The sequence below is a fragment of the Thunnus albacares genome, chromosome 19 (genome assembly GCF_914725855.1).
Source record: "Thunnus albacares chromosome 19, fThuAlb1.1, whole genome shotgun sequence".
NCBI lineage: Eukaryota > Metazoa > Chordata > Actinopteri > Scombriformes > Scombridae > Thunnus > Thunnus albacares.
In genome coordinates, this window is record NC_058124.1 from 25,769,690 (window position 1) to 25,783,371 (window position 13,682).

The window sequence follows — 13,682 nt, forward strand, 5'->3', positions numbered from 1 at the left end:
ACTAACCAACAGTCCATCCAGCTGCTGGTAGGATCCAACATCCACAACGCTCACACTGATCACTGCTGGAGCTGTTAAAGGAGCAGTTCACCCAAATTACAAGAACACATTTACTCCTGGTTGTGTCTAGTTATGCTGCAAGTTTTGGTTTATTTGTGCAAGTTTTGAGATAAATAACCATCATGATAAGTTCAGCTCACCTGCACATAATGTACAACTGAAACGGTTCCTCCTGTTTATACCGGCTCTGATGAAATCTAAGTTTCTAAGTCATGGGGGAGGGGCGACGTCTACAATCATTTGTTCAACCTAAATTGCGGCTTCAACAGTCTTGATTTGTCAAATCAGGTTTATATCTTCCAAAGTTACAGTCATTATAGAATCAAATTCGATTTAAAAAGAGTGAATTTCAAAATAAAACACTGTATCTTTGGAAGCTTCTTAATTTATAGGTAAATTGTGGATTTTGTTCCCCATCTTTTATATTTGAATCGCTTTAATATCATCTCTGATTACAGCAACACACACACACACACACACAAAGGCATGTGAGTATTGATAGACTTTAAAAAAAAATGTGAACTTATCCTTTAAAAAGATGTGTTAATGGAAGTGAAGCAACTTAAAAAAAAACATGATCTAACACTACGCAGAAGAATAATCCTCCTCCTCAACACTGAAGCAGAGTAAATTAGTGTAGCGGTAAATATCACCATCAGCATGTTGTTGAGTCAGCAGCTTATTCAGACTGTTTCACCCTAAACTTCAAACATTTACGGACAGTTGGATAGAAAATCTGTCCACGCACGTTATGTTAGTAGTTTGCTGGCAGTCGGTGCGTTAGAAGCTTCTCCGGACGTCTGAAATTTCTGTTTTCAGTTTGTGCTCAAGTTTTGAAAAATTACTTTTTTTTTTTTTTTTTCTGGATGATCAACAGACGTTTCTGTCAGTAGTTTTCATGAGGACTACTTCCTGTTGTAGAGAATAGTCCAGATGAAAGCGTTAAATAGTGAGGTCTGTGGCGTTTCCAGGGTAACGAGGACACCGTTTGTGTTAAGAGACGTCGCTTTTTCAACACTGTGAGCACCGTGAAAGAAATTCCACTCACTCTGATGTATTTCAATGGAAATCTTAGAAATATCTCAAAACACAAGCAAATAAAAACTATGTATATATATGTATATATGACTGGATACGACTAGAAGTAAGTGAGAAACGGTGGGTTTTTTGTCATTTGGGTGAACTGAACCCCAGAATTTTAGATTAAATTCTGAAATATTTGATCTTTTTTTTTTTTTTTTTTTAAAGAACCCTAATCCCACTCCTGTTTTTTTTTTTTTTATATATCCAAGCTGTGACATAACACTGCCCACAAGGTAAAAGACAGTTACTACAAACACCTCACTCGCTTGTGTTGTCACACTCCTCCACCTTGGCTGGATGGAAGTAGGCAAGGCAGGAAACAAGATATTTTTAGACCTCAACTGGCTGGTAGATTCTTAAAAAAAAAAAAATATGAACCAGCCACTTTTACCACTTCACAAGAATACAACAGGACCTCTAAAAGATAGTTAAGTGCAAAAGAGGCCTGTGGTGGAGGCGACGCTGCCACCCACAACCAACATTTACCCACATTTTTGGCTGGTGTGTGTTTGTTTTCCACCCTGGTGGACAGACGGATGGGTTTTTTTTTTTTTTTTTTTTGGAGCTGCACAGCAGTCTATGGCAGTCATGTTAGATCAAGGCAGAGCTACTTGCATTTACAGGAGGCAGTTTTTTTTTTTTGACTGGATGAAGGGTCGGTGTCTAAGGCTCGTCGAGTGTGGAGGCGCTGAAGCTTTTGTTGTAGCGGCGTCAGGGCAGGAGAACAACGTCGTTTAGCTACTTCGGGTTCACATTAACCGGCTGAGTATAAAAAACAAAACGAATCAGTTCACGTCTCCTCTGACCAGATCTTCTTTATCGTTGCTTCTCGCTAGATTTGCTTAACAAAAGTTCACATTTTCAACCTGCTTCCTGCCCTGCTGCTCCACACGCACAAGCTGTTTTAGGAGATGCTGTAGCACTGATGCCGACCAGATTTAAGGTTGTAGCTTCTGCACTCGTTAGGTTTTAAATACACTTCCACGCGGTTAGTTTAGAAGGGGGGTGGAGGGGGTTGGGGGGGAAGGGGGGCAAAGCCTGTACTGTTTGATAACCAATTATCTTTGGTCTTTTAAAGGGGCTAGTATAAGAAAAAGTGTTTTTAAAGCCAACATAACATAGTAACACAATGGGGGAAAAAAAAGTACATGATAGTCTGGATATTATGTGTAATCTTTTTGCCAAAAAAACAAACAAACAAACAAAGTCTTTCTGATTTAAAGGGAGTTCCAGTTCAGGAAAAAGAGAATAGCTTTGATGCAGATGGGAGAAAAAAAAAGGCCTGATGATGGAGGAGGAGGAGAGAGGAAGGAGGAGAGGAGGAAGGGAGGAAAGGGTGGGAGGAGTTATTACTGCCGGGGGGGGGTGAGGATGATGAGGCATGGTTCACCCCCCCCCATCACCCCCACCCCCCACTTCCGGCTCTGAACGTCTCCTTTTCCCCCCCAAAAACGTGCTGAGGTCAAATCCAGGAATGTCAACAGGTGGACCACCCTTCTTGGTTCGCTTGTTCTCCGTCCGTCCGTCCCTCTCTCACTTCCTCAGCCGTCCGTTTGTCTGTCGGGTCTGTGTTTTTTTTTCTCTCGCTGCAGTCACTGGAGGTCTCGGTCCTCTAGGTACCGGTACTCGAACGTGAAACCTTCCTTCTTCCTCTGGCCCCATTTCTCATAGTCAAAGTAAATGTACGTTCCCTGAAAAGGAAGGAGATGCGAACCAGGACCTTCAGTATTTGGATGAAGTAGCTTAAGAAAGATGCGTGTCAAAGTTATTTCAATGTGCCAGATACGTAAATACAAGCATCAGATCTGACTCCGTGACCCGGATTGGGGCCCGAAAAACTGGTTTGGGACAGTTTCCACTTATTTCCATAAAGTATGAGCATCATTTTTGAAGCTTTGTTACATTATCGTTGCATTTTAAGTCAGCTCACATTCAAAAGGATTTGAAAACATGATGTTCAAGCAAGTTTCAAGAGTCTTCTAATATATTTTCATATTGTAAAGAAATGAATGGAAACTAATAGACGTCAGGAATAGCAGAAAAAAAAAAAACACTCAAATGAGTAAAAGTCTTTAATTCTGTGAAAGCTGACCTGCTCAAACTCATCGGTGATGGTCTTGGGTTCTTCGTGCCTCTGAAACCACATCATGTATTTTGTGTGGAACCTCCATGACTGTTTCTTCAGGGCTTTGGCTGCCAGATACTGGGCCTTAGTGCCCTGCGGAGAGGAGACGAGCGAGAGAAGAGAGGAGAAGAAGAAGAAGGAAGAGGATAGCGAACGGCGGAGAAACAAGGACGAGATAAAAGACGTTGATGGTGGACATACAAACTTTTTGGTTGTAGTTCAGACTTAAAGAAATCCTCAGTTTTATATATAACATTTAATATCTTCCATCAAACTGACTACCTACATGTCCCATAATTCTACTTTTTAATCAAACTGAGAAAAAACTAAGAAACTAAACCTTGACATTAACTGTCACTTTCAGCTTTCAGCAAACCGTGTTGTTGCAGATCGTAACATTTAGATACGACGTGACATTTATCTACGTTTAAGCCCGTTATCTGCAGGATGAGGGGGAAAAAAACGAGTTAGGATTTAGACATCGTAATCCCAGCAGCTTACCTCCAGGTAGTAAAAGATGAAGAAGAGAGTTTCTGTGGAAAGCCTCTGGTAAAACTCTACAGTGTCGGAGTGGGGCGGTGGCACCTGGTGGTGGAAAGGCAGGGTGGGGCACGGGTTCCTCATCAGGTACTGCCTGTAAAAATACGGACGCAAAAGGTGCGTTAGCGGGACAAAGGAGGGAAAATATTTAACAGATTTGAGTGTAAATTTGAGCATCATCAATAAAAAAATATCAAAATATGATTGGGTGATGATGGGAAAATGTTGTTTTACACTGATAATGTCAGACATGAATGTTCTGTGTTAGCTGGAAAGTAAAGGTTCATTTTCAAGCTAATAGTTTCATTTTCAGCTGTATTATCGAGTATTTTGGAAATTCACTCACTAATCTGACACACTAATGTTGACAGTAGAGCTACAATTAATGATCATTGTCATTATGATGTCATGTTGTCATGGAAATCACTTCTGGTTTCATTTTTTTGGGGGCTGTTTGTTTGCTCCCGTGCTCTTCCCCAAATATGACGTAATATCAGGCAGCTGAGGAGCGATTTCAGAGGCAAATGGCAAAAAAAAAAGAACAAATGAAGTACAATATGTGGCCAAAAGTATGTGGACACTCCTGTTTTTCATAGTTTTGGACATCTTAGGAGAGTAAATATTACAGAATACAATTATATTTTAGACAATCAGGTACTTCCAGCTTTGTGGGGCTCAATTAATTTATTTTCTTGAACAAGTGATCAGTTGTTTGGTTTATAAAATGTTAATAAATGGTGAAAAATGTTGATCACTGTTTCCCAAAAGTCTAATCATTAACCTCAAATGTCTTGTTTGTCCCAAACAACAATCAATAACCCAAAATATATTCATGTTTACTGTCATAGGAGACTAAAGAAACCAGAAAATATTCACATTTAAGAAGCTGCAACCAGAGAATTTTGGTATTTTTTCTTTAAAAAATTACTCAAAATGATGAATTGATTGTTAAAATAGTCTGTGATTAATTGATCGACTAATTGTTGCAGCTCTAGTCGTCAGTAAACTTGATGTGAAGTTCTTGTGGTTGAACAGTGTGAATCAAAAACACAATAATATCACACTAACATAACGTTTTAGACTGATAACACTGCTGCTGCTGAGTTACAGCGTCCGACCGACATCCTCCTCATGTAAACACACGTCAGCTGATTCAAATCAAACAAAGTAGAAGTTATGTGGCTGAAATCAGTGAAAAGTGAATTATAGTTATTAAAGGAACAGGTGGAATTTTCCTGTCACTCTTTTTTTTTTCTTCCTCTCAGTCGACTGCCGACATCTGTATCTTGTTTTAAACAAAAAATCACTGCGGGGTGTGTGTGTGTGTGTGTGTGTGTGTGTGTGTGTGTGTGTGTGTGTGTGTGAGTGTGTGTGTGTGATGGAGTACAACAGGTACTGTGGGACAAAGAGGGTTTGAGTGTTTGGATTTAAATGTCAATTGTACCTGTGTGGGTTGACTGTATTGTAGATACAGCAACACTATTCTCTCTTCTCTAATTGTGGCTGGTGAGTGAGTGTGTATATGTGTGTGTGTGTGTGTGTGTGAGTGTGTGTGTGTGTGTGAGTGTGAATGTGAGTGTGTGTGTGTGTGTGTGTGTGTGAGAGTGAATGTGTGAAAACACAAAGAATCTGCTGATTATGCACCACATCCTCAAAAAGTTACAGAGTTAAAGCTGCAAATTGCTGTTTGTAAAATCTGGTTTCATCAAGATTTCATCCATTTTTTTTTTTTTAAATTTCAAAATTAAAACTGATTAAGTCTAAAATAATGAGCCTCAGTCAGTCCAACAGTGGTGGAAAGTTCATTTACGTAGTTTAGTCATTTTATATACTACATTGTTCACTGTATATATCGGGTCACTATGACCTGTTGCTGCTTTGAGCCAAATATATGTTCAAATATAATGACAATAAAGATCTTTTATCTCATTTGATCTTTGAGGTTTTCATATTTAAGTATTTCCATTTTCTGCCACTTTATACTTAAACTCCACATCATTTCTGAGAGAAATATTATAAAATAAATATAAATATAATTAAATTTAAATGCAAAATAGATCATTAGTTTAGCAAATGTGAGGCATTGTTATAGATTAACTAACAGTATATTAAGCTGTTTTAATGCATTGATAATAATTCAATAATAGTAAATATATAAGAATATAATCCTGTAAAAGGGGTCATTTTGCATTATTAGTACTTTTACTTTTGATACTTTTGGATAATAAATAAATATATTAAAAACAAGTTTTTTATGATATAATAATTTTGTTGATAAGACTTTTATACTTCTACTTAAGTACAGTACTTTAACTTGTAACAAGTAATTTTGCATCAAACACTGTCGTCTCCGACTCTGCCGACTGCGCGCAGGACGGTGAATCATCACGCGTCACTTCACCTGATCCTCTCGGAGTCGGACGGGTGGGGCATGTGCGTCCACACCGCCTCCTCCATGGCCTGTTGGTAGAGCTGGTCTTTGGACAGGGGAACCGGCCCCAGCGGGCAGACCCCCAACGACGGGGGGATGCTGACCTCTGACAGCGAGGGCTGAGGTGCTGACGGGGGGCCCGACGGGGCCGTAGTACTGGGGAAGATGTCTGGGTGGGGGAGAGAGAGAGAGACAGAGAGACGTTAAAGTGTGCGGAGGAGATATGAAAGGGGTGAAGGAAACGGAGGGGAGGATGGAGGGATTCGGGATTTGAAGACAGAGAGACAAAGAGGGAGAAGTTGAGTCAGGGATGATAATATCATCATCAGGTTTTGTTCAGAGGAGGCTGAGAGTGGGAGGTGAGATGACATTTTGTTCCATTAAACTACAGCTTTTCTATTTCTGCTCTGTGGCAACCCTCTATCTCCTTTTATTAAGGTATATATATATGTGTGTGTGTGTGTGTGTGTGTGTGTTACCTGGGGTGAGGTGCAGGGAGGGCACGTCTCCCTCCATCCCTGAGCTGAGTGCTGCTCGCTCGGCCATGGACTTCAGGCTGCTCAGAGGCTCCTGGGGCTGATGAGGACAGACAAGGGGACTCATGGGAAAACAGATTCTACTGGACGTGTGCGCACAGTTATGGTTCCTGCCCCTACGGAGGAACTCGTAGTTCCCGCACCAGTGATAATGTTGTCATGGAAATCACTTCTGGTTTTTGGGGCTGTTTTGTTTGCTCCCGTGCCCTTCCCCAAACACGCTTTTGACGTAATATCAGAAGCAAAAAAGAACAAATGAAGTACGCTATGTGGCCAAAAATATGTGGACACTCCTGTTTTTCATAGTCTGGACACCTTAAGATAGTAAATATTACAGAATACAATAATATTTTAGACAATCAAGTACTTCCAGCTTTGTGGGGAACGCTCTTTCCTGTTTCATCATCACCAAAATATGAAGGAAAGCCTCCTGAGCAGCAGATGAATACTCATAGTTTTGAAATGACATGTTTAACAATCACATACAGGTGTAATGTTAAGGTGTCCGCATACTTTTGGACATGTCTACCTGAATGTTTAATTCTCTCAAAGAGAATAAAAAGTTTTGAAATACAAAAAATAATCCATCAGAGCTGCTATAAACAACCTTAGTAGACCGTCATCTTCTTGAAAATAAAACTATAAAAGGAAGTTTTCATCATAAATAAACAGAAATAATATTGATTATTCAATATCTGAGATAAGATTTACTGTTATGATCTATTTTCTCCTCAAGATGTCAGAAAGCAGCATCAACTTGTAAACCTTAAAAACATTCAACCTCTTTCACTTGCTGCACATTTAATTGTGTTAAAGATTTAATTCAAATAGATTCGATTTTCTATTTTTGGTAATTAATTCTACTCACAATAACCAATAATGGAAAAGAACACATCTCTTAATTTACACACATATTCAGACGCTTCGCTATGGCAACAGGTGCTTCCTGTTTGCTTTCATTTTCTCTAAAAGTGGATTAAAGTGCACCTGCGGCAAACTGAATTTATTGGAGATGATTTAGTAAAAGCACACACACCTGTTCATATAGAGCAGGACGCCACAATTACAACTGTGTAGAAATAAAACGTTAATATAATCCATTCTGATTAAATCTATAACACAATACAGTGTACGAAGACTGGAAGCGTCTCAATACTTGAAAACGCGACTGGTAAATCCAGTAGAAGATGATAACAGATGTGTTACTTTACACACGGTTTCAGTGAATATTAACTGTTTTACAGCTGTGAAGCGAGAAATTCACGCTGATGAAGTTTCCTCAGAGAGTTCACCTCAGGGTGACTGTTGCTGTTGAATTATTCTGTTATTCATTTATTCTCTTTTGTCAGAATCTGTTAGCGGCGCCTGAAATATTTTTGCTTGAACTTCAAATAATAAAGAGTCGTAATGAGAGAATAATAATCCCTCCCTTTGGATTTCACTTGTTGGCAGAATTAATAAACCACAGTTGAAGAAAAGGCAATTTTCACTGCAAATTAATAGTCTGTGGAGATTCTTTTTTTTTTTTTAACTTCCAACCATCATATCCTGTCTATAAATCCCAAATCCACAAGATGGAAAAAAAAAGATGAGAAAAAAAACCTCACAAACAGTTTCTGGTGCAACTTTAAGGAAAGAAATCCTCAGTTTTATATGTATCCTTCCTTCCTACATGTCCCAGAATACCTTGCAAACTAAATTAATTGCTCTCAAACAAGTTTAGGAGCAAAGTAAAGATAACCGGTTGATTATTTAACCATGTTGGAGTGTCAATAATTCTGCTTTTTAATCAAATCAATCAATCGATCGATCGATCTTGCAGCTGGTCTCACCTTGATGCTGTCGGAGGACTGTGAGTAGGAAAGCGGCCCGTTCAGCAGGCTGCCGCCGCTCACCGTTTTGGCTTCGCTGTAGGAAGCCGGCGACGGAGAGCTGGACGACAAACTCATAGAGCCCAGTAAACTGGGACCAGTGTCCTTACTGGGGAGGGAGAGACAGAAGAGGAGAATGAGACAGAAGGTGAGAGGGAGGAACAAGATATAAACCATGAGGTAAGAAGTGTGGGTGTTAATGAACAACATTAAGTTAAAAAAATGTTTATTTGTTACCATTTCTATCAAAAAAATAACTATTAAAAAGGAGGTGAAACACTAAAAATTAGCAGGTGAAAGAGGTGAAACTCTAGGAATCAATTTAACTCTGATGTATAACTTCAGTCTGCTCCGTCATACTCACGGCTGATTGGCTGTCGAGGTCAAAGACGAGGGTTGGCTGCTTTGTGATTGGCTGGCACTGTTGAGGGCGGAGTCTGTTGTGCTGTCTGCTACCACAGCGCTGTAACCTGTGAGGTTACGGCGAGAAAGAGAAGAAGAAGAAGAAGCAACCTCGTAAGTAACAAATACTGGAAGGATCAGCGAAATAAGAACAATATGGAGGTTTAAAACATCCATATTTAAGATTTGATGAAAAACTACATGAGCTGCAAACTATAATGAAGCTTTTTTTGTGTTTTTTTGCACCTTAGATGTAAACAAAGGACCTGGAAACACTATAAACTCTTATATTTTGTTTGCTCTAAAACCAAAACCCCCCAAAAGGATTTTTCAATAAACTGAACTGATCAAAGGATGAATTTGACTCCAATAAGGATCTGGATTATATAACTTGCACTTGAAGAACATCTGATAATCACTTCCTGATCAGCTAATCAATCACATTTTGTGCCTGAAATGTCTGAAGCAGAACTAAACGAAGGTTCTGGAGGAGCAGTGATCCTTCTCAGAGTTTCCTTTTTAGTATTTTAAACTAATTTTAAACTAATTTTAAGGACTCTCTGGTCGCTGCAGCCCTTTGCAGACCTCAGATACTCACTAGTGCTACCGTTCTGCTTCTGTCGGCTCGGCGGCCTGACCGAGAGCGACGAGTTTCCTCCCAGCACTCCACTCCCTGCTGATCCCGAGCTGCCTCCGTTGCTCCCGATGATTCCTACGCCGCTTCCCGGCGCTAAACCTCCTACCGGGCTCGGCGCTACCAAGGAAGACCCCTGCACCCCCGACTGACCGGAACCCAAACCCAGAATCCCAGAGCCGACACCGGTCATCCCCGGCGCCGGGCCCAGAAGACCTCCCGTGGTTGATGTCGGCCCGCCGACTGTGATGCTCCCGCTGCCGATGGACCCCACCGCGCTGTTGGTCGTCGTGGTGCTGACGCCTCCCAGAGAGCCCAGTAGACTGGAGCCCACCGCGCCTGAAGCCGCCGCCTGAGCGTAGGGCGCCGGAGTGGAGCCGGACAGGAGGCCCGCCATGGTGCTCAGGGACAAACCGAGGCCTCCGGACATCGGGCTGGTGGTGATGGAGCTGGACATGGCGCTTTTCCCCAGGGAGAGGCCCAAGCTGAGGCCCAGGCTGTTGGAAGTGGGCGTGGGCCCCGACGGAGCCTGAGGCTGGGAGTTTGAAGTGAAGAGCCCCTGCGTGCTGGCGTTGGGGGGGGAGGAGGCCGAGGAGACGGGGTGACTGTTGGTCGAGCTGCTGGGGTTGGTGATAGGAGCTGAGGAGGAGGAAGAGGAGGAAGAGGAGGAGGAGGAGGAGGAGCTAACTGAGTTTTTGGCCTGTTGTTGCTGCTGCTGCTGCTGCTGCGCTGCCGGGTGCGGCTGCTGCTGCGCCGACGGGTGCGGCTGCTGCTGGGTCGCGTTGCTGTAGCTGCCGGCCGAAGTGTTGGAGAGGAGACCCCCCAAGCTGCCTAGATGACTGTTGCCCCCGGAGCCGCAGCTTCCACCACCGGCGATGGTCGCCATAGAGACCAATGAGGAGGAGGAGGTCAGTCCCGAGACGGAGGAAGAGGAGGAGGAGGAGGAGGAGGAGGAGGAAGAGGAGGAGGAGGAAGAGGATAGAGAGGAAGAGGGGTTGCCGTTCTTCACAGGTGACTGGAAGGAAAATAAGAAAACGTGAGAAAGAGGAGTTTCATTGATGGAAGTAGAAGAGTTAATACTGATGATATATTCAGGATAATAAACAGTATCAATACGGTTTGGGCTTCTGTCTGGATTATTTTTGTTTGACTGTTTGGTTGTTTAGTCTCTAAAACATCAGACACATTTCCCAGAAGCCAAGTGAAGTCTTTAAATTGCTGGTTTTGTTTGACCAACAGTTCAAAACTCCAAATTATTTAATTTACATTGATATAAAAGAGAAAAAAAGCGACAAAATCTCACAATTTATAGGCTAGAAATGATCAGATTTTGTCCGTTAACGCATCCAAAAATCAACTTAATTTCAGCGCTTTGTTACAAGGTTGTTGTCATGATTAAATGCAGCATTAACTGGAGTTTTCTGTCTTCCTGGTGACTGCAGACGTGTTTTCTGTGTCCTTTGACTCACCTGACTAACTTCACTGTCTGTTGAACGTCCCCTCTTCTTGTCATCTTCTGAGTTCTCCTGAAAAACATTTAGAGCAACACTTGTAAGCTTCAATCTAAAGAAGAACCACTGTAGATTTAAAAATGTTTTAAAAAGAGCTTGTGACTGGAAGGTTTCTGGTCCAAATCCTCAACGAATTTAAGAACTGAAACTTAACTTTCGCCAGAATTTGAAGGGTGTCGACCAGTTCTCAGTTGTAGAAAAGTGAAATAAAACAATTTCCCTGAGTGTAAAACTACACCAACTGAACTTCACATATCTTACTGGAATCGTCTCACAAGCCTTTCCTTTACATTTCCTTTCATGTCAAAAGTATGACTTCATCGTCAGTAGCGCCGACCGACGCCACGCCTCCTATTCAGACGCATCAGAACTATAATAACTACTCTCACTACCGTACCGCGTGTGGGCGCAGAGGAAGAACAGATGATATAATGACAATAAGAGCAGAAGGCAGGGCGCTATGATAGCAGATACAAAGGCAATTATTGTACATTTATATCTTAAAATATTGACCTGACTTGACTTAAAAGCGAGCGTAACAATGGGATGAATCTTCAGACGTCGTTACAACCATTAGTCAATGAAGAGATAAAAGCCTGGAGGGTGTTTTTTGGCTGAGGAAAAGTTTCTTCATTGATTTGTAATAAAGATTTTCACTTTTTTAGATCACAGGTGACAAAATGTAGAAAGTATCAACTTAAACTTGGTCCACATGACTTTATTATTCTTTTTAATTCCTTGTAATTGCATGAAAATCTTGCTAAACTCAAATTCGGAGCACCAAATATTTGCAAAACGTATAAATTGCATTGCATTTTATGACCACAAACGAAAAAAAAACCTCCTCTTACTACCACGTTCTGATATTCCAAAGTGCAAGAATGGTCGATTTGCACGTGATGAAACTAGTTTTAAGTGAAAGTTTTCTTACCGTAGTGCAAGTGGCAGGTGAGGGGGGGATGGGTGAGGATGAGGTGGTGGAGGTGGGTGTGCTGCTGGAGTGTTGGAAGATTTCGTCCTCCAAGTGCGAGTGTCCTGGTGGCGAGGTGGCGACCAGTGTCTGAGCTGCAGGGAGACACACACACAGAGAGAGAGAGAGAGACGCAGAGAAGAGAGAGAAGAAGAAGAGTTCAGAGGCGGCGGTGAGTATGGTCAACAGCTGTGTGGAAAAAACAACATCAACACACTTGTTTTTTTAGGAGCTTCATGGTACTAACTTATCGGCTCGTCTGATGGGTTTAATTCTCTGGAAAACTCAGGAGAAGAGTCGCGATGGGCGGTCGGTTCTCTGATCTATTTAATCTGTTCAACTTTTTTTTTATAATCGAATAATTGTTGAGTTATTTGTAATGAAAAACAAGTAAAATATTCTCTTGTTCCAGCTTCTTTAATATGAATATTTCTGGTTTATTTAGTCTTAACAAGATGCGTCAAAACGAGACATTTGAGGACGTCATCTTCTGCTTTGGGTCATTTTTCACCAGTTTCTGATGTTTTATAAACCAAACAACTAATCAATGAATCGGAAAAACAGTTGCAGCCCTACTCGAGGAGACACCGACACTCGTGAAGTCAAGACCATCTTCTTCAAGGACGAGTCGACTCCGTAGTTCATAGATCAGGATCGGAGTAAATCCGCTGATATTCAGCACAAAATCAGCAAAATAACCGGTACGTTTCTTTTTATAGAATTTAAAATGTACGAGTTTCTTGAGGATCAATAAAGATGTGCTTCGATCTGGACTAATCACCATGTAGATGTCTGTGTGTAACACTGACGCGACATTCTTGTGAGGAATTAAAAAACGGGGAGTGATTTGTCCAGAGGAAGCTGAACTTCTTGACAACACAGTAAAAGGATTAAACTGACGCTCGGAGCTGCCGACATGCAGAGTCTCCCACAGTTCTTCCTCTACTTACGGATGTCCTCCAGATCCAGGTCGTCGTATAGAAACTCATTCTCCTCGAAGTCCGGATCCTGTGAGGAGTCTAGATAGTACTCCACATCATCCTTTGTAATGACAGAACACATGAAAGAGACGGATTAACAGGCGCGTTAATTCATACTGTAAATCTGCACGAGATAAAAGAGATATAAACACGTGCAAAACAACACAAAAAGTGAGCATTTGCAATAAAAAAAAGACATTTAATGTAAGAAAATGCATCATGGTGGACTAGTAGATAAGATGTAGAGATTCTGGGGAGCTTTGTTGCTTGTCTTGCTCCTTTTTCTTTCCTTCATGGTTTCATATCTGCATCTGAATTTTTATCAAATAAGGTTTCATACAGTCTGAAACCTCCGGAGCTCTCGGGTCAGCTGTTCTGGTCTATTTGTGGTTCCTGAAGTTAAACATAGTAAAGCTGCTTCTATATTGCTCACATCTGGAAGATGTAACTTGAAGATTCCAGACTAGAGACACATCTGTCTGCCACGGCTTTTAATTATCTCTTAAAGCTGCACTTCATATTTATTGTCCTTTATGCTG

The 13,682-nt window shown here is 41.4% G+C and overlaps 1 protein-coding gene across 2 annotated transcripts in view; it reads right to left on the reverse strand.

Annotated features, from left to right (window-relative positions):
- Positions 1 to 927: 927 nt before the first annotated feature.
- The window catches only part of LOC122969228 (CCR4-NOT transcription complex subunit 3-like), a 37,256-nt gene continuing 24,501 nt past the window's right edge, over positions 928 to 13,682 (reverse strand). For both annotated transcript variants that reach the window (XM_044334767.1, XM_044334766.1), the window contains exons 9-19: positions 13,114 to 13,204; positions 12,125 to 12,258; positions 11,152 to 11,208; positions 9,647 to 10,697; positions 9,011 to 9,116; positions 8,608 to 8,755; positions 6,719 to 6,815; positions 6,210 to 6,408; positions 3,770 to 3,902; positions 3,236 to 3,361; positions 928 to 2,834 (exon numbers count right to left, since the gene is read on the reverse strand). In XM_044334767.1, coding sequence (XP_044190702.1) covers positions 2,736 to 2,834; positions 3,236 to 3,361; positions 3,770 to 3,902; positions 6,210 to 6,408; positions 6,719 to 6,815; positions 8,608 to 8,755; positions 9,011 to 9,116; positions 9,647 to 10,697; positions 11,152 to 11,208; positions 12,125 to 12,258; positions 13,114 to 13,204 — 2,241 coding nt within the window. In that variant the 3' untranslated portion in view covers positions 928 to 2,735. The remainder of the gene's footprint in view (positions 2,835 to 3,235; positions 3,362 to 3,769; positions 3,903 to 6,209; positions 6,409 to 6,718; positions 6,816 to 8,607; positions 8,756 to 9,010; positions 9,117 to 9,646; positions 10,698 to 11,151; positions 11,209 to 12,124; positions 12,259 to 13,113; positions 13,205 to 13,682) is intronic.